The sequence below is a fragment of the Urocitellus parryii genome, chromosome 7 (genome assembly GCF_045843805.1).
Source record: "Urocitellus parryii isolate mUroPar1 chromosome 7, mUroPar1.hap1, whole genome shotgun sequence".
Lineage (NCBI taxonomy): Eukaryota > Metazoa > Chordata > Mammalia > Rodentia > Sciuridae > Urocitellus > Urocitellus parryii.
In genome coordinates this window covers 178,010,425-178,031,034 of record NC_135537.1, presented here as the reverse complement: position 1 = coordinate 178,031,034, position 20,610 = coordinate 178,010,425, and the positions used below count along the sequence as shown (strand labels likewise).

General features: G+C 52.9%; 1 protein-coding gene across 3 annotated transcripts; it reads right to left on the bottom strand.

The window, feature by feature from the left end:
* Window positions 1-3,639: 3,639 nt before the first annotated feature.
* On the bottom strand, window positions 3,640-12,743 carry Slc16a5 (solute carrier family 16 member 5). 3 transcript variants are annotated; one of them, XM_026404887.2, is made up of 4 exons: window positions 12,545-12,743; window positions 9,153-9,296; window positions 5,012-5,821; window positions 3,640-3,887 (listed from the first exon to the last, which is right to left on the bottom strand). In XM_026404887.2, exons 1-4 carry the CDS (start codon window positions 12,741-12,743, stop codon window positions 3,640-3,642), a joined length of 1,401 nt encoding a protein of 466 aa, XP_026260672.1. The 3 variants fall into 3 exon arrangements, with proteins under 3 accessions (XP_026260672.1, XP_026260673.1, XP_026260674.1); XM_026404888.1 differs by lacking the exons at window positions 5,012-5,821; window positions 9,153-9,296; XM_026404889.1 differs by lacking the exons at window positions 5,012-5,821; window positions 12,545-12,743 and having other exon boundaries at window positions 9,153-9,249.
* Between the last annotated feature and the right edge of the window lie 7,867 nt (window positions 12,744-20,610).

Sequence of the window (20,610 nt, the reverse complement as noted above, 5' to 3'; positions counted from 1 at the left end):
CTCCACGGGCTCTCAGGGAGCGGAAGGGGCGGGCCGGCCCCAGGGGCGGGGCTTCCGCTGAGTTCCGCCGAGTGCGTGCGCCGAGCGCTGCCCCTGGTGCTGGGGCTGCTGCGGTTGGGCACTGTGCGGCCTTGTACGAGGCTGCGTGGTGAGAGGCAGGTGGCGCCTCCAGGGCGCTTGGGAGCGCGCACAAGTCGAAGCCCACGCGGCTGAAGCACGTCCATACGCCCCACGCCCGCCTTCTCGATCCTCTGGAGCCCGGGGGTCGGCTCTCTGCGCCCCCATAGATCTGTTGCCCTTACGGTGGCCCCTCCAACCCCCAAACCCCCGTCGGGACCCGTGAGGATCCGCCACCTCTGGCCAGAAATCACGGGGACTGGGTCAGTCCTAAGGCTCTTTGTCAGCCAGGCGCAGCGGGGCAGCAATGACGAGCCCTGAAAAGCGCCTCGTTTTGCACAGAGGTACAATTCTGGATATTTTGGACGCTGGAGCCCATTGACCTGATTCCTGTCAGGGGTTTTCGGGAAAGTTTGATTGATGGGGGTCTCATGATCGCAGATGATAGGGCTTGTGGTGGTAGAGGTTTCGTTTGTGAGCTTTCTGAGGACAAGGGACCATGTACCTTCAGCTCTGAGCCTGCATTAAAGCAGAGTGGCCTCCACACTCTGAGGTTTAAGATCCCTGTGATCGGCCTCTGCCTGACACACAGCCTCAGGGCAGGGGTTTTGACCTCAGTCTGGGTGGTTGGGTTCCCTGGCTGCTCAGTGAGGGCTCCAGGCCTTTGGGCTTCTGTCGGGAGCCTATGCAGGCTCAGGGAAGTGCATCTCTGCTCAGGGTGGCCAGGGCTCTTCTCTGCCTCTCCCTGGACAATAGAGGCAAAGGCCTGGAGTTCAGGCCTGAAAGGGTGAGCCCCACCCGTCCTCCAGGAATTGTCCCAGACAGTTTCCATGTAATCAACTGAGTGGGTTCTGGAGCCATGTGGGTCACTCCAGTTTCCCTTTTTTATGTTGGTTGCTGGGTCTGCTCCCCACTAAAACACTCAGGGGTCACTCCAGGGGAACTGGGCTAATTGGGCTGCGGGAAATAACCACACAAGAGACAGAAATACTTTTTTTTTTTGAGGGGGCAGTGCTGTGCCTGCTTCTCTGACCTTAAGGGTCTACAGAGAGAGAATGTGCTGACCCCTTTTATTGAGGAGAAGCTATTCAAATGAGGCAAGGGGTCATGTTTCAAGGGGCTGAGTCTAGCTTCAGGATGTCTGCTGTCAGCAGGTTTACTGACATCTAGGAAGGCCACACCCAAGGGCACAGTAAGAGAAGGGGACATACAAAAGGCATTTCCATGGAACATTCTATCCTAAACAGGGCAAGGGGTAATATTACAAAGGAACAGGTGAGCATAGCTCCACCCATGGGGCTGTAGGAAGGCACGCCCATGCATGAGTCACAGTCACCCTAGAAGACCAAGGTTATCCAGCAGCTTGACCAATGACCACGGCTGGCCACACCGCTCAGCAGGGGAGTCAGACCCAGTCACTTGCTAGTCAGCCTCCCACATTTGGTCTTATCCTCTTCCTAAGGCTTCAGGGACCCTCCTCGTGAAAGAATTCTTAGTCCTTGGTTTTGGGCTGATGACAGCAACCAGGTCTTATTCCTCTACCCAGTCTGTGGCACAAATAGATTTTTTTTTTTTTTTTTTTTGTGATGCTGGGGATTGAACCCAGCACCTTATGCATGCAAGATGCAAGGCAAGCACTCTACCAGCTGAGCTATATTCCCAGCCCCACAATAGATGGTTAATTAATATTTTCTTATTTATTGGACCATTCCACTCTTCTTGCTTTTTTGCTACTCTTGCGTGGAGACAGGAGAGGTCAGAATTCCCTATACTGAAGGTTCCTGGATATATTTTTTTCCTTATATGTTTTCAAGAAGTGGACCATTTAGGAAATACACAGCATCTTAAAACCTGATGGACCTACCTACCAGCCACACTTCTCTTCTTCACTCAGTTGAGATGGAAAAATGTATCATTTCAGAACACAAGCTACAGCTATTGACCAAGCTCAGTTGGGTGGGAGGCAGAAAGGCAACAGGAATCTTAAGTATACTCACATAATCAGACTTTTCAGATTGGAAGAGATGTTGGCTCATCCAGAGATAAACAGTTTGCCCAAAGTCACACAGTAAATTGTGGCTGAGTCAAACCTATATCCCAGCCCAGTGTCCCTTGCCATATCTCTGCACTACCTTCTCTGGCCATAAGAGGGCACTTGTGATGGGTCTTGGGACACCACAGCCCCAAGGATGGACATTCAAGCCAGATGGACAGGTGGAGGAGGAAGGCTGGCATCAGGTCATAAAAACAAAATAATTTTTCTTGATAAGGTTTTCTTGCTGGAGCCTGGTTGAGCCTGAATCAGCAAACATGGTCCTAAGCCCAAGCAGCCCCTGCCAAGCTGGGAGAAAGGAAAAGGGAGGGAGGAAACTACTCCAGACCTGTTTTCTGCCCTTATTAGTTCAGAGTTTATGACCCACTGCAGGGAACATTTTTGTGTATAATTCAAACAAACTCTGTTTTCCTATTCCCTGGGGTACCCTGCTGGGACAAGCCTAGGCTGATGACAGCCAGTCCTAGGTGATGACTTCAGAGAAGGGCAACAACAAAGTGGGGAAGCCCTGGCCTCCAGGCTGCAGGGCCAGGCCATCAGGGAGTGGGGATGGACTAGCAGCTGGCCCAGGCTACTACTTGCCCCAGAAGTGACACTTCTAAGCACCAGGGAGAAAAGGGTTCTCTGGAGTCAGGGAAGGTTACATGAAGTCTTCTGTTGCAAGCAGCCCTATTTCTCACAGTGGTGCACTGCCTGGTGAGATTTCGCCTCCCTGGGTCAGCCAGATGTCCTGCTTTCCCCTGACCCAGCATCACTTTTCCCACCAAGGCTATAGGGTGGGCCAAAGGAGGAGGAAAGCCCTGGAGTAACCTACTGGGATGACAAGGCACCCCTCAGGCTTTCCCAATTCTGGGGCCCAAGCCAGCGATTCCCCTCCTCTCTACAGGATTTTAATCTGGCTCCATCCTACATCTAGGCCCACTCCTCAGCCCTGTCTTCCACTACTGCCTGTCTCAGGGCTCCAGTCAGCCAAGCCCAGCCAGTTGTGTGGGGGCAACCACATCCACAGTCTTGGCTGCCCTGAGGGTGAAGATGGACAGGAGGGTGAGCTCTTCAGAACTGTCTGGAAGCCATGGAAAGATAAGCAGAGCTGATGTTGGAGGTATAAAGGTTTGGCGTGAAGGTCCAGTGTGCTGGGTTGTAGGAACGTCATTCATGGCCCAAGGCCCACTGAGCTTAACTGGCCCTGATACATGGAGCAGGGATCAGACCCACCTTCTGGGCCCAAGGAGGAAAGCCTATTCCTAGTTTCTGCTGACTGGAAGGAACTTTGTGTCTTCAGAGACTGGCCTCCAAGTTTCCAGGTCCTGGCTGAGTCCCAACTTGCAGAGCCTGTACAACCTTCAATCCAGGCCTCCCAGGCTACCTTCTATACCAGCACCCTTCAAAGCAGCTGGAAGCCCTGTTCCTGGGTTGAGAAAAGGTTCACTGAAGGCTCAGATGCTGGTCACACATGTGACCCTTGAAGCTCAGACACTGGTCACATACATGACCTCAGAACACAGATGCTTCTTGGGATCGTCCTTGTCTTCCAGGGTTGGATCCTTTACTGGGGTGGCCTCTGAAATGGCTCCTTTGGCCTTGGCTTCCCTGCCCCGCCACTCCTTCTTCTGCAGGGTATAGAAGCTGCCACCCATAAAGAGGGCAGCTGAGATGAGGAAGAAGCTTGACATGAAGAAAACATAGCTGAAGTTGTTGCTGGTGTCCAGGAGGAACCCTGGGGAGCAGAGAGCAAGTTAGGCCACTGTCTGGGGCTACCACAACCCACCCCTACACTGTAACTGTTCCTTAGTGATAGGAGGGATTTTATTTCTGAGTCTTCTAGATAAGAAATTATTGCTGGCCCCCACCAGGGACTCATTAGATTACTGAATGGAAGGAAGGGAGGAAGCAGTAGGCCTACCCTGGCCTGGTCAGGAGTCCTCAGACCGGAAGAGAGATTTCAGGCATGATTCCCTTACCCTTGGTGTCAGGGAGCAAGGAGTCAAGGCTAGCAGAGTCTGAGATGTCTTCTGAGCCTCCTCCTAGTCCCATCCTTATCCCCTCCTGGAGAGCTTCCTTCTCTTACTTGCTTGGGGAACCCCCTTGGAAATCGGGACATCTAATACACACTGTCAGAGGACTGGACAAATCTTCCCCCGTTTACTATCAAAGTCACTCTCAGCTGCCCAGCAAGCTGTCCCCCGTGGGTCTCTCCTTCCAAATCATGTTTTCCTTCCCACATAAGTCACCACTGTGGTCATAACTGTCTCTTTGCTTCTACTCTCGACTCCTCCATCGGGAGGTAAGCCCCATGAGGATGGTTTTGGCCATGTGCACTCAGTGACTGGCCTGGGTGAATGAATGGTCAGAGCAGGTGCTCTCTTCTGCATTTTTGCAGTCTTCATTGTGGCTCAGAGAAGGAAAGTGACTTGCTTGGGTCCCACAGGTAGGGAGTAGGGGAACCAGGATGCTAATAATAGTAAGTGTGGGCCCAGCCCTTATGCACTTGGCTCTCTACTAAGTTCTTTACTGGGCGCCTCACAGCAAGCCCATGAGGCAGATCCTATTATCATTCCCACATCTCTGAAAAGAAAACAGAGAGGAAGGTGGAGTCAGGTCTAAGTCTGGTGTGCAAATCCATATTTTCAACTCTTTGTACCCTGTGTGCTAGGTGGGGAACAGGCTATAGCACAGTTCCTGGGTACCTGGGATAACCACGAATCCCAAATCCCTGCCCTTGGAAATGAGAGTGGACTAGGCCCACATCTGTCTGGACTGTTCCCCTTTGCCCCGACTCCGTACCCTGCCCACCCAGCCCCCATCTGGGCACACCTGGCTGCTCTCCCTCCCAGGGCTTACCAGCCAGCGGCGGGGAGATGAGGGAAGCGATGCCACTTAGGATGGTGAAGAGGCCCAGGGCACTGGGGAACCGATCCATGGGGACAATGTCCATGAGGACCTGGAAGATGAGGATGCCAATGCCACACATGGACACGCTGTACACCAGGCAGTAGCCCACCAGCACGCGGAAGTCAGCGGACACTGTGCACACCAGGTTGGTGAGCCCGTTGAGCAGCACTGCCAGGCTGAACAGGTACTTTCGGTAGCTGGCAAATCTCTTCCGGCCTACCACCAGCCCCGCTGTGGGCCGCAGGAAGATGTTGCAAAAACCGAAGATTGAAACAAGCAGGGCCGCCCTGTCCTCTTCTACCCCATGCCACCTGGCATATGGGACCAGGAAGACATGTGGCAGCAAGAAACCTAAGCTCATCCACGTCACGCCCAGGGTATACACGCAGTAGCCCGTGTTGTGCCACAGGATGTCAAAGGCCAGGTGGTGCCGGATGATCAAACCACACGTTGCCAGGCAGCCACGGGCAGTTGTCTTAAAAGGTGGAGCGGGAGTTGCTGTGGTCTCAGGGGCTGTGTTGGTGGCCACGGGCCTCATGATGGCTCCACAGACACAGCAATGGAGAAGGACCCCGCCGATGACAAGGAAGGTGCCCCTCCAGCCCAGGTCTTCCAGGAGGTAGTTGGCAAATGGTGGCCAGAGGGTGACACCCACAGAGACACCCATGGAGGCCAGTGCATTGGCCAGCACCCGCCGGCGGACGAAATAAAAGCCCAGCATAGTGATGCTTGACTGGAAGCTGAAGCACATGCCCAGGCCTGCAGGGTGAGAGAGGCGACAACTCAGGGGTGTTCCGGGGCCTTCCACCTGCATCCAGAGTGGCCACGTCCCACATCTGCCTCCTCACTTTTAGCCCAGACTGACTTCCAAGTTCCCATGCACTGAAGATGGGGTCTGCCTGTCTCTCCACCTCCCTGTAAGCACCCCACCCCTCAGGTCTGCCCTCCCTGGGCTTCAGTGGCACCCCACTTAACACCTTCCAAACACTTCCCGTCACACTTGGAAAACATCCAAAGTATTTACTACGCCCTGGCAAGCTCTGTGCAGTTTGGCTCTGGCTCACCTCTGGGATGCCATCTCAGGCCACTCCCTGTCGCTCACCAGGATCAAGCCACATCAGCTTCTTTCTCTTCCTCTGGATACCAAGCTGCTCCTACCTTAGAGAATTTGCAGTTGCCATCTCCTCTGCCTGGAATGTTCTCTACTCAGACATTCCACTTGCATCCCAGCTCATAAACTACTCCCCAAAGGCCCTCCTGCCTCCTCACCTGCTCTGTTCCTGTTTAGCTGTGCTGCTAGAGACAAAGTTCAAGATGATGCATGACTACTGGCACCTAATGGGCCCTTGGGCAGCTCCTAACAACTCTATGGGCTTCCTTGGTCATTCACTCATCTGCGCCCCCTAGGTGACCATTTGGGCCTCTTCTTCCTCTGTGTGTTCCAACACCTCTTCCTCAGCCTCACACTCAGTCGCTCATCTGGGATTATGACCCACCAAAGCAGTTAGAGGCCAATCCTCTACTTCTCCCTGCAGCTTGTCCACTCAGACACATGTCCAGCAATTCCCCTCTCTTCTGCAATAGCCTTTCCTCCCATCTTTACTAGATCATTCTCCTTTTTTGTATTTTTCCCTATTATTAAAAAACCAAACCCTTTTGATGCCACAACTCCTTTTGGGTTCTAGCCCATTTCTTTGGTCCCTTAACATAGAAATGCTGGAGAAGGAGTTGGGGATGTAGCTCAGTGTTAAAGTGTGTGCTTAGCATGTGCAAAACCCTGGGTTTGATTCCCAGTACCACACACACAAAAAGGAGTTGTGTTCATTCAGTGTTGCATGCCTATAATCCCAGCTAATTAGGAGGCTGAGGCAGAAGGATCATAATATTGAGGCCAGCCTAAGCAGTTTAGCAAGACACCATCTGAAAACAAGAATTAAAAAGGTTAGGCCAGGGGGGCTGAGGATATAGCTCAGTTGAGCTTGCCTCATATGTGCAAGGTTCAATCCCCAGCACCACACACACACACACACACAAAAGGTTGGGCAGGGTGCCATGGCACATGTCTGTAATCCCAGCAGCTCAGGAGGCTGAGACAGAGGATCACAGGTTCAAAACCAGCCTCAGCAAAAGCGAGGTGCTAAGCAACTCGGTGAGACTCTGTCTCTAATTAAAATACAAAATAGGGCTGGGGATGTGGACTCAGTTGTGGAGTGCCCCTGGGTTCAATTCCCAGGACCAAAAAAAAAAAAAAAAAGATGGACTGTAGCTCAGTGGTAGAGTGCTTGCCTAGCATGAGTGAGGCCCTCAATACCACACACACACCAAAAAAAAAAAAAGAAAGAAAGAAAGAAAAGAAAAGAAAGAAAGAAGGAAAGAAAGAAAGAAAGAAAAGAAAAAAAGAAATGCTGTAGAAAGTTTTTTGGTTTTTTGGTGGTGCTGTGGATGACCCCAGGGACTCACACGTGCTCGGTGTATATCTGTTATCTTTACTCCCCTCCTGTATGCTCTGGTTTTTTTTTTTTTTTTCTTTCTGTTTTTGGCGATGCTGAGGTCCAGGTATGCTAGGCCAGCACTCTCCCACTAAGCTTCACCACTACCGCCATCACTCCCGGCCACTGGCTGTTTTCTTTTGGACCTGATTGGTCAGACTTGACCCTCACCTCGGCCCCAGACTAGCTCTTGTCAAGGTGTCCAAGGCCTCATTGCAGCAGGGCTCCTCTGGCTCTCATCTCATCTGACCCATCAGCAGCCTGGCACACCTCAGCACTCATTTTTTATTTTTTATTTATTTTTTTGGTGCTGGGGATTGAGCCCAGGGCTATTTGACCACTGAGCCACATCCCTAGCCATTTTTTTTTTTTTAATTTTAAATTTTGAGACAGGGTCTCACTCCGTTGTGGTGGCTGGCCTTAAACTTGCAAACCTCCTGCCTCTGCCTGTCGAGTTGCGGGGATTCCAGGTGTGCAGCACTGTGCCAGGAATTTTGTCACCCTGGAGAAATTCTCCTGACTCTTCTGCCTCCCAGGTCACTTCTTCCTGTCCAGACCTTTGAGCTGGGGATAGCCTGGGCTCAAGCCTTTTCAGCCACCAACTTCACTCCCTCTCTGACAGGAGGGCGATGTCTCAACTCAAGACTTTGCGCCCACTGTGTGGGGACTCCTGAACTGCCTGCCCCAGCTCAGGTCTCTCTCTGGAGCTCCAAACTGGACCTGTCCAAACCTGAGCGACCCATCGCGTTTCCCCGCTATAGCTAATGACTGCTCCCTGGTGTCACCTTTTTGACTCTTGGAACGTGGGGTCACCTTTGGCTCTTCTCTCTGCCCGTCACAAGCATCCAGAGACTGACTTCTCCCCATCACTTCCATCTGCTTGGAATGCTCTTACTCAGAGAGCCTCAAACTAGATTCCCTCACGCCTCTTCAATCTCTGCTCTTTCTGTTTTGGTTTAGTGTCCCCCAGAGGCCAATGTTGAAGGTTCAGTCCCCAGCATGGTGCTATTGGGAGGCGGTAGAAACATAAGGGAGTGGGGCCTAGTGGGAAGTCTTTGGGTCATTGGAGGTATGACCTAAAAGGGGACAGTGGGACCCCAGCCCCTTCCTTTCTTTCTCTTGCTTCCTGACCATTAGGTGAGTGGTTTTGCTCTGCCATGCTGCCTCACCACATGCCCCAAAGTAACAGGGTCAACTTGATCATGACCCTGAAACTGTGAGCCAAAAGAAACCTTTCTTCTTTATAAGTTGATTATCTCAGGTATTTGTTATAGTAACAGAAAGCTGACTCAAATGTCACCTTCTTTTTGAGGCCCTCCCTGACTATGACTAGCAAACTCCCCCTGCCTGGTTGTATTTCCTGCACTGGCTGTGCTAGATATTATTCTCTTGTTTCACATTTGCCCATGCCCACCCAGGGCCATGATGCCTTCACATCCTCCATCCTATCTTCTCATGCACCATTAAGATTAGGAACATCTAAGCCTTCTTATATATCTGTCCATTGTCCATCTTCCAGTGGACTGAAAGCAGTTTCAGAGAATTAAGAGGCTTGTCCACCCTATCCACACCTGCCTGCCCCTTCAGAGAAGGCCAGTTACCTGTGATTATTCCTGCTGTAAGGTACAGCTGGCTGAGGGAACGGGAGAAGGAGCTGGCCACCATGCCCAGGCTGGCCAGCAGCCCACCCAGCATCATGGTCACTCTGCAGCCAAAGCGTCCCACCAGGATGCCACACAGAGGTCCTGTGGGGAGGAGACAGTCAATAAGCGGCAGTGGATGAGAAGGCCTGCAGTCCGGGGGAGAGGGTTTCAGTAGGAACTACCCAGGTGGTTTAAAGTGCACCCTCCTGGCATCTCCTACCCTGCTACAGCCTGGCAGTGTGGCCCAGGCAGATCTTGGTCCTGCCCTGTGCTTCAGTTTCCTTCCCCAACAGAGGGAGGGGTTGGGCTGGATGATGCTGACCTCGATAAACATCCCCAGAGGGGCAGACCCAGGCCCTGCACTGTGCCCCTGAGACCAGTCCTGTCCAGATGAAACTGGACTGGTTCATGGCCATATCCAGGGACGTCTAAACCATGGTGGGCACTTCCAGTCCCACTTCTATGCTGCCCCCAATCCTCTGGAAGTCTGGCCATCCTCCCTTGACTTTCGATTATGTAGTTGGGTGGGGCCCTGGACCACCCAGTACCTCCTTGCTCTGGTCTCTGGAGTGTTCTGGAGAAAATCAGGCTAGGTACCTTCTCCTCTCTCCCATAATCTCCAGCCACCATCAAAATCCACTGCTAGGGCTGGGGTGAAGATCAGGAGCAGAGTGTGCTTAGCATACACAATGCCCTTGGTTCAATCAAAAACAAAAAATGCCCCTAACCCCCACCTAGGCTCTACGTAGCTCTGTGTGGAGAGGGCCTGCCAGTCTATCCCAGTGGGCTTTTTTTTTTTTTGGCAGTATTGGAGATTGAACCAGAGGGCTCTACCACACTCTTAGCCCTTTTTATTTTTAAAAATTTTGAAACAGGTTCTCATGGAGTTGCTGAGGCTGGCCTTGAAGTTGCAATCCTCCTGTCTCAGTCTCCCAAATTGCTAGGATTACAGGTGTAAATCACCACACTAGGGCCCCAGTGACTTTTTTTTTTAAACCAGCCACACCCTGCCAGGTAGAAAGCAGCTAGTCCAGCCTGCCGATCCTGGGGAAGGATTTGGTTGCCTACGGGTCCTCCCGCCCACCTACACTTTCCCCAGGACCTGGCTCCTCTGCTAAGGCCCTATAAAAGCCAAACCCTCTTGGGGGCCAGATGCCATTTGCCCTCATGACCTGGCTCTGCCAAGGCCCTATGAAAGCCAAACCGTTGTGGGGGCCAGATGCCATCTCCCTCAAAAAATGTTCCCCTCCGGTGCTGAATAGAGCATCACTGGTCCATGAGGTGTTCCTCCTTTCCTTTTCTTTTCTTTTCTTTTCTTTTCTTTTCTTTTCTTTTCTTTTCTTTTCTTTTCTTTTCTTTTCTCTCTCTCTCTCTCTCTCTCTCTCTCTCTCTCTCTCTCTCTCTCTCTCTCTCTTCTTTTCTTTCTGTATTCTCTTTCGTGCGCTTTCACTGGGCACGTTGCAGGGGCCACATTCACACAGTGCCCTGCCCCCAAGCACACATAATGGATCTTTTCCAAGTTACTCTCCCAGAGTACAGCCAGAGGGACAGAGAGAGCGTGTGTGTGCATGGAGTGGTGGCGAGGGGGCATGTGGTGTGAAACAGTGAGGCATAAGAGCAACGGTGAGCCAGCAGCCCGACCTCCAGGGGGTCAGGAGGAAGCTGTGACCCGCCATCCACCCGCTGCGCTGTGCAGGGAAAGGGCCGGTGGGTGTGACCGCTGGTCCTTGCTTCCTTCCTGCCAAGAAGACTTTGGCCTGACAGGGAAAGGTGACTTTGGGAAAAGCCCTGAGTCACTGACTAGGGGGTGGGGCTGGGGTGGGGACCTGGAGGCAGGTGTGTCCCTGCAGGGGCCACTGCTGTTTCCCCACTCCCGCTGCACTCCACCGCAGGGAAAGCCTTGCACTTGGTACTTACTGCTTTCCTCACGTGTGGGGCAGGTGAGCGAAAGGATGATGATGCTTTCGTTCAAGTTTAAGGTTTCTACACGACTCGGACTGAGTATGGGCTAAAGATGTGTGTGTGTGTGTGTGTGTGTGTGTGTGTGTGTGAGAGAGAGAGAGACAGAGAGACAGAGAGAGGGACAGAGAGAGGGACAGACAAACAGAAATCTCACACTGATGGAGATATTGGTGCTCTGGGCTGCAAGGCCTAAAGCTGGCTGGGAAGTGGCAGTCCTCACAGGATGCCTGATCCCCAGCCTCTGGCCCAGGCCCTTCTCTACCTGCATGAAAAAGAAAGATTCCCACTACCCACCCCAAACTTGGGTCATGCTGAGTGGGCCAAGCATGGCCTGTCCCCTTGCCCTGAGTCCAAGCTTGGGGCAGCAGATTCAGGGGTCATTTTGGAGGGTGCTGATTCCTCCTGGTCTCCTCACTCCCAGTGCCAGGAAGGGAAGGACCTGGAATAGCAAGCAGGCTGCTGGTGCCAGGTAGAGGGAGTGGCAGAGAGGGACGCAGGAGCCAGGGCTGCTAAGGTAAGCAAACAGGCACCCAGGAGAGCTCTGTGGGTGGTCAGGTCTGGATCCTGTTGACCAGTCACCCTCCCACTGGGGTCGCCATCTGTGGAGTATCCCTGGAGAGCTCCCAGGAGTCCAGGGCAGGACCTGCACCCAGGGCTCCCGCTGCTGGGACTTCCTGCCCTGCCTCCATCACTGGGGTCAGAGTGAGGCGGGCACATTTCTGGAGCTGCCAACTGGGCTCCGGGGCCTCTGAGCAAGGAGCAGGGAAAGTGGGGACGGCCTTCCCTCCAGGCTCCAGCCCTTGCAGCCTCCTCTCTGCAAGGGTCCCTGGGGAGAGGGGCCCTTGGCCTGCCCAGTCTTGCTCCTGGCATTGTCCTTAGGTCCCTCTTCCCATCCTGAAGCCCTGAAGAAGGTCTATAAAATACTAATGATCCGCAGCTCCGTATGTTTCCCCGGAGCCCCCGTGGTCTTCCCTATCATCCCATGCAGCAGTGGGAAGGATGCGGGGTGTTACCTCCTTGTAGCAGAGGGAGAAAAGATGTTCCGAGAGATAGTCCAGCCGCAACATGGTGGAGCCATGTCTGCTGGCCCCAGTCTGGTGCTGAGCGCCCCTGCATACCTACAGTCTGGCTCAATCCTCCAAGGGCCACCAAGAGGACTCTCTAGGCTCTTGGCTGGCTTTGCACCTCAGGTGCCTTCCCATTCTCCCCATCCCCAGTCCAATCTCCTGGGGACACTACTCAGTCCCACCGAATTCCAGTCAGCAGGGGCCAGCCTGCTGAAATTAGATGAAATTTTAAGAAGGTACCCAGGAGAGAAAGCTTCTGTGACTTCCCCCCCATCCCAGGCCCCTTTTGTCTCTACCTCACCCCATCCCCAGGCTGCTCACCCCCAGCGTGGAGCATAGCCATCATGATGGAGGGGAACCAGGAGGTCTCACTGTTGCTGGCCTGGAAGTCTCGCTGCAGGTCGTTGAAGAACACGCCTATGCAGGTAGGGAAGGCCAAGGTGAGAGCCTGGGTCACCAGGGAGGCCAGCAGTACCACCCAGGCCCAGCTGCCGTCCGCGTGCTCCAGAGCCTGGGGCATCCTCTTCTACCAATACGGCCACAGTCCTGTTCCGCCTAGTGACCACTGCCTGGAGAGGGGACAGATGGAGCCTGGTGGTGGGCAGGCTGCCAGCCCTCCCTCAACCCACTGCCGTCTTCCCCGGGTGGCTGAATCTATCTCTTCCTCATGCTGCAGCACCAGGTATCACAGAGGGGCACCACCCCCTGGGAGGTGGCTAGAGGCCATACCTTGGCCTTGGCATCTCCTTTCACCCACTTCCCAGAGACAGCCTGGCAGGAGGAGGCAGGAAGTGCTGCAGGGGTGGGGCAGGCAGTGACCAATGGCACCAGGCTGCTAGGTGGAATTCTTTCCAGTAGTTATGTCACCTGGCGGTCAGCAGGTAGAACCTCCTGAGACCACTCAATAAATACTTATGAGCAGGATTGAGCAGGATGCAGGTGGTGCCTTGGTAATCCCAGTGACTTGGGAGGTTGAGGCAGGAGGATCACAATGCTAGGCCAATCTGGGCAACTTAGGGAGACCCCATCTCAAAACAAAACAAAACAAAAAAAAAATATATATATATATATATATTGTACCAGGGTTACTTAACCACTGACCCACATCCCCAGCCCTTTTCATTTTTATTTTATTTTTTAAATTTTGAGACAGGGCCTCACTGAGACTGGCCTCAAATGTGTGATCCTCCTGCCTTGGCCTCCCAAATTGCTGAGATTATAGGTATGCACCACCATGTCCAGCCAAAATTTTAAATGTGGCCTAATGGTACAGCACCTCTGGGTTCAATCCCCAGAAACAGAAAAAAGACAAAAAAGCACTGATAAAGTACACTTCTAGGGCCAGTGAAATCCTAAGGTCCCCATAGGTGCACACAGATACATTTTCAAGCATTCTTCACCAGGCTTCCTAAATATTGACATAGATTTTCACAGTGCTGCACGAATTGCCTAATTTCATTGTCAACGCTGCTGGGAAGGCCAGGGTGAATGGGCAGGCACTGAGTGTATGCATGGAGTACACAGTTTGGCTTGACAAGGGCATGTGACCCGGTGCTGACCTGCAGCTTTTAAAGATAAGGCAGGAGGTTCACTCCAAGGCTACAAAGAGCTCAAGGTCAAGAGTCAAGTTCTATGATCTGTTCAGTAATGATCTGCCACCTGCAAAGGCTCCTCTGTCACCCCTACCACCCCTACACACAGAGCCACACAGGCATGGATACACACAGTCACACACAGACACACACAGGTACACAAACTCATATGAAGACACACACTCACATAGACACACACAGAGAATTCCAGACACACAGGCACATACGTCACTGACTTGTAGACACACACTGTCACACACACTATGCGCCATATGTACTCATCCAGAGGCACACAAGTAGGTACACAAACACATTGGCAGTCACACACACAGTTACACACAGAGATAAACACACACGTGTGCACACACACTCACATCTTTGCTCTGAAAGCGCGAAGCCGGGCATACCTCGTTCAGCACCACTGCCCAGCTCACTGCTCCCCATCAGAGGAGCCTCTGCAGTTCCAAGGCCAAGCTCAGAGAGCTTTCCCGTCCGCTCCAGTCCTGACTCACTTCCTGCTCCCTGCCTCGGCCTCCGGATCTCACCTACGCTCAGGCCTCTGGGCTGCGACAGGTAGTGAGGGAGCAGCCCCTGCCTCAGGTAGGACCTCAACCTGCTGGTCCTACGCCCTCCTCCCTTTGGCTCCAGGCCTTAGGAGGATCCTGGAAACTCCAGAAACTTCCAGGGAAGTTCTTCTGCCTAGCCCGGCACACTATACCATCCCTCCAAGCCCCAGAGAGATATTTTTCTTTCTTTCTTTCTTTTTTTTTTTTTAAGAGAGAGTGAGAGGAGGGAGGGAGGGAGAGAGAGAGAGAGAGAATTTTTAATATTTATTTTTTTAGTTCTCGGCAGACACAACATCTTTGTTTGTATGTGGTGCTGAGGATCGAACCTGGGCCGCACGCATGCCAGGCGAGCGCGCTACCACTTGAGCCACATCCCCAGCCCCGAGATATTTTTCTTTTCTTTTCTTTTCTTTTTGAGGTGGTGTCTTAAACTCCTCAAGTCATCCACCCACTCAGCACCCCCAGGTTTAAATTTAAAAATAAATGTATATTTATTTTTAAAAATATTGTTTTAGTTACAGTTGGACACAATACTTTTATTTTATTTATTAATTTTTATGTGGTGAGCATCAAACCCAGTACCTCTCACGTGCCAGGCGAGTGCTCTACCGCTGAGCCCCAGCCCCAGCCCTGGCCCCTGGGTTTTAAAACAGCATCAAAGCTGCTCACACCAAGCTGTCTTCTTCAAGGTTCCAAACCTCTTCCCTCTCAGAGGGCCCCAGAATACCTGCCCAGGTAGGAAGCACCTTACCACAGTCTCAGGGTGTGAGCTGAGCGTGTGTGAGCCTCAGGGGGGCAGGGCGTCTCCTGCTCCCCTGGGCCTGCGTGGCGCACTCAGCTCTAGAGACATCCCAGCCCTGTCTTCCTCTGGTGGTCCAGGTCGGCAGCGGACGAGGTGCCTCACGTGGGGCTCCTCCAGGAAACTGGTTCTTACCTCTCCCAAGAGCTCAGTTCCGCCAGCAAATGGTAAGACCCCAGGTGCTGCTGGATTCCCTGGTGCAGCCCCAGTGCCACGTTCCACAGCCTCTCCTCAGGTAGGACCTCGACCTGCCTCCCCTACCGCCTACCTACTGCCTACCTACCGCCTACCTACCGCCCCTCTGCCCTGCCTTCACACCCAGCACCCACCAGCCTCGGGCTCCTCCTGCCCCTCCCAGCTTTCTCTCCTCACCGACCTGCTCTGGTCCTTCTTGTTCTTTCTTGTCTTGTTCCCTTGGGGGAGAAGGCTTATGAAACTGTCACTTTCCTAAGCAGCCTTTTTGGGGACTTTGCCCATGCCGCTGGGATCTTTTCTCTGTTACCTTCCCCCATACCTGTCTGTGGGTGGGGCTGGCTCCTTCCTGGTGTCTCCTCTCCCTAGGTCTCTGGAGGCCCGATCCTGGGGTGCATCCTACGCAGCTAGGACACCAGAGTCAGGGGACCCTTTGCACTTGACTCAGTTTGTACCCACAGGGAGCTGTGTCCCAGCTCTGAGGCCCCAGTCTCCCTCTGGGACCCCCTGCACACTCCACCTTCCACTGGGAATGTCCCTTCCCGCATTGCCAGAATTCCCTGGTCACAAGCATAGCATTTACGTCCAGTTGGCCCTCCAGTCCCCTCCCTCGGCCAGATGGTTCCTCCTTGGCTGCCAGAGAGAATCTGGTTGTCCTTCAGGATTCAGCCCTTGCAGCACCCCTAGGAGCCTTCCCTGACCCCACCGCAGGGCCAGCCCCTTCCTGTTTGCCATTCTGAATAGTGGCCTTCACGTCACGCTGGGGGGAGTCATCCCTTGTTCCTTTCCCTAACATCCCTCCTACCCTCTTCTCACTGGGAGCAGGGCCTCCTGCTGAGCACAGGAGATCATGCCCACGTGACCCACTGTGTTTCTGGGGGCAGACAAGCCCAGGACCAGGGGTGACCTGGCTTCCTGGAGGTGCATTCCAGAAGACTTAAGTGGGACAGAGAAGAGCGGAGCCTGGGGGCTGCTCTCGCCTCTGCCCTGGCAGGAAAGTGGTCTTTCCTTCGCACTGGGAACCATGAGTCATGGGCATTGATGGGGCAGGATTGGAACAAGGAGGGAGACAGAGCCAACACAAGGTCCGCGCTTGGCTTCTAGACGGCCATCTTCAGTGACAGCCGCCATTTTAAGGAAAAAGTTTGGCTTTCCTGCCCACGGGCCTTGCTGAGAACGGCTCACCACTCCCTCATCACAACCCCACCCTTAGCCACCCACATTAGGACCTGCCTGGCCCTGACTCCTGAGCCTGCCCCATAGAAGTCCCAGAACCCAAGTCTGTCCTGCCTCTCTCTCCCATTGAGAGACGGCCTTAGTTTGTCAGCTCTGACAAATAAACTCTCTAGTGTACCTCTGCCTGGTCTCCGTTTTTCGTTTCTCACTCGCTGGTGTCTCTGGGCCACAGGAGCTGCCGGCCTCAGCTCTCAGGGACACCCCACCCAGTGAGTCCAGCTCCATAGACAAGTGCCTTGAAGCTGGGTTTGTGGGCAAGACAAAAGCTCAGATGTTTCTGGTCCCTCATGTCATGTCACAGTCTAGTCTGTGTCTTCATCAGATGGCGGAGCCCTAAAGACATAGATGAGCAGGGTCATCAGAGAACCTGATCTCCAAGGCCTTCATAATCTTTTCCCTGCCTCCTTGAAGCTTGGAAGCTTCGTCACCAGGGTGAGCTGATGCTCTCAGACAGGGCCTTGGGGCCACCTATTGTCCAGAGGGGAGGGCAGCCTCTTTCCAGCCACGGTGGACAGCCCCAAGGGCAGGCAATGTGGAACCACCCTCCTGGGAAGCACAAAAGGCTGGGCGGCCTGGCGAGCCCCGGGACCCTTCCCTCCCGAGATCTCATATTGAGCAGGCTCTGATGCCTGGAGTCCAGGACACAGTGAGGAACAGAAGGGTTCCCACCCAGCAAGAGAGCTTGGGACTGTCAACTCCCTGAGCCTGGTCTGGGAATGGAAGGGAGAGAAGTGGTCAGAGGACGGGGAGCTGGGCAAGTCACCGCTCTCCTCCTCCTGCCCCCAAAGCATACCTCCTGCTGTTCCCTGGCAATGGGAACTCCAGGACCTCCTCTGACTCTGATCCCAGCCTCGCTGTCCCACTGGGGATCTCCTTCCTTCCTTCCTTCCTTCCTGCCTTCCTTCCTGTGCTGGGGATGGAACCTAAGACTTCATGCATGCTAGGCAAACTGCCACTGAACTACACCCCAGCCTAGGGATCTGGTTCCTGCCCTCTCTAGAACAGATCTTCTCTGGGCTGGGGCTCTGGGATACCCTGGGAAAAGCCTGCCTGAACCCACCTTGAACCCAAGGTCTTGGAGGTCAGGGATGGTTCCGAAGAGCGCCCTCCTCAGGTGAGAGAGTTTCTAGTCACCCCAGGTGTGAGGCTGTGCAGAACCTGAAGAAGAGGAAGACCAAGTCATAGAGCCAGGAACCCTAGAGGCACTCACCTGTCAGCAGGCCTAGACTGGGATGTTTGCATGTCATTCGCATGTGGTTTGCATAACCCAGAAGCACACTTTCTGGTTTCCCCACTCTAGGCTTTAGGGCGCCAGGAGTTCCCACTGAGAAGTCTTATTCTCCTTCTCCTCTTCCTCTTTCTCCTTCTTCTCCTCCTCCTCCTCTTTCTCCTCCTTCTCCTCCTCCTCTTTCTTCTTTTGTTTTGTACTGAGGATTGAACCCAAGAGTTGGCACACACTAAGTGAGTGGTCTGCCACGAAGCTACATCCCCAGCACTTTTTATTTTTTATTTTGAGACAGGATCTTACTAGCTGCCAAGACTGGCCTTGATCTTGTGATCCTCCTGCCTTAGCCTCCTGAGTCAGTCTCTGAGATTCCAGATGTGCACCTTTTCCTGCCCCTGTTTGGCTTGAGAAGGACCTTCAAGAAACTACATGGCTGGGTAGAGCACTTGCTTACTGGGCGTAAGGCCCTAGTGCGTACCAACACCACACACACACACACACACACACACACACACACACACACACACACCAGACTTCACTTCTCAGCGTCTTGGGTTACACACTAATCAGTTCCTAGATGAAGACTGTTCATAAAGTGTGATCCTGAATGAAACTGAAAGGGGAAACTAGCTACCTCCCTTATCTCCTGCCTTTAGGTGCAAAGGAGCATGCTCATAACATCTGCGGAACTCCACCTGTCAGGCGGCAGTGACCTAGCCCATGCATCCCCCTGCTGGTAGGCATGGGGCAGCCCTCCATTTTGTCCTAGCTCTGCTGCCACGAGAAGCACTTGAGTAATAAAGCTTCCACTACCTCTCAGTTGAGTCCTCCAAATTCTCTGGGATCGATAAACAGTCCGCTGGAGCATTTGCAATCTTGGGGCAGAACACAGCTGGGGTGGGGTGTGGTGGGGACAGAGGCCAAGGTGGCGGATTCCCTTCTTGCTGACTTCAGCTGCCCAGGAGTCCTTCCAATGAAAACCTAGAGCTTGGAGGCCCGTACCCACTGGCATGCAGGCAGACAGCAGTGGGGAGCAGGGCAGGCTTGTCAGGACACTGTCACTTCCACTTGGGCCCCTCTGAACTCCAGGACCTCCTGGAGCTTCTCTCCCACCCAGCCAACCCTTGATGTGCATTATTTAAAACGTCTCCGATCACTGCAAAGTTAAAATAATCAAGACAGCGTGGTGCTGGGGATACCGTGACTGGAACTTCTGCCCTAGTGACAACAGGTTTACCTCTAGGAGAGGGGGGACAGCCCAGAGGGAGACCAGTCTGCTCCCTGAAAAGGGACAACCCTTTCCCTGGTGGCTGGGGTGGGCAGGGTCTGGCGGATGCTACCTCTGTCCTGTTCCACCAGGTGGCTCTGGAGGGGTCCTTATCACTCCAGTGGGCAGCATCCATTTGTTTTGTGGGGTGTTATCTATTAGACCTGTGCTCCTGGAGGGGGATTCCACTCCCATGCAGTGACCGATCCCGCTTCGGGGGGCCAGTCTTGTGGAGGGCTGTAGGCCTGCGAGGCTGCGCTGTTCCCGGAACGTACAGGGCAGTGAGTGGACACCTCTGGGTGCCCCTCAAGGGGTCTGGAACAGGACGTTGTAGAAACTGGAAGTGGAGTGTCCCTGCAAGTGTTGAAAATACCTTGGTGACTCTTTCCTTGCTGTCTCCAGCCTCGAAACGGGAGGAGAGACGAGGGTAAATTTAGGGCCAACAAACCTTGTTTCACCAGTTTTTAGATGAACGTTCCTTAAGTGATGAATGTGTGCAGAGCTGAGCAGGAGCCTGATCCACAGGTTAAGTAATAAAGGAGACAGGTGCAAAAAGAAGACAAGGTGCCAAGCTTTATCCTGGCTTTAGTCACCGGTGGGGCATCGGCAGGCCCGAGTGAAGAGCAGGTGCTTTTTAGTAAAGGCAGCCCCTCTAAGGCTCTGTTATAATCGGGGGTTGGGGCTCAGTTTTCTTTTTGTGATGCTGAGGATTGAACCCAGGGATGCTCTACCACACAGCCCACATCCCCAGCCTTTTTTATTTTGAGACAGCGTCTCCCTAACTTGCCAAGACTGGCCTCCTGTTTGTGATTCTCCTGCCTGAGCTTCCTGGGTTGCTGGGATTACAGGGGTGAGTGTGTGCCACAGCTCTGGGCGTGGATTCTTGGATACCACACCAAAAGTACAAATGAAAAAGGGAAAACACATCAACTAGACTCCTTCAAAATCATCACGCTTCACCAGGTGCAGTGGTACACGCCTATCATCCAATGACTCAGCAAGCTGAGGCAGGAGAATGGCAAGTTCAAGGACAGCTTCAACAGCTGAGTGAGGCCCTAAGAAACTTAGGGAGACTGTGTTTCAAAATTTAAAACAAAATAAAAATAAAAAGATCTGGGGATGTAGGTCAGTGGCAAAGTATACCTGGGTTTAATCACCCATACCAAAAAAAAAAAAAAAAAAAAATCAGGCTTATGGTCTTCAAAAGATATCATCCTGAAAGTAATGGCTACCTCACAGAATGGGGGCAAATATCTGCAAATCACATTTCTGATAAGAAACTTGTATCAAGAATATAATAGAGAACTCTAACAACAACAAAAAAATAGCCCCATTTAAAGATGGTCCAAGGACTCAAATAGACATTTCTCCCAAGAAGCTACACAAATGCTTCAGGTGCACGTGACAAGGCTCAACCTCGTGAGGCAACAAGGAAATGCAAATGAAAGCCACAAAAAGCTGGCACTTCACACCAGTGGGATGGCTTGAAGGAACATTTTATTTTTATTTT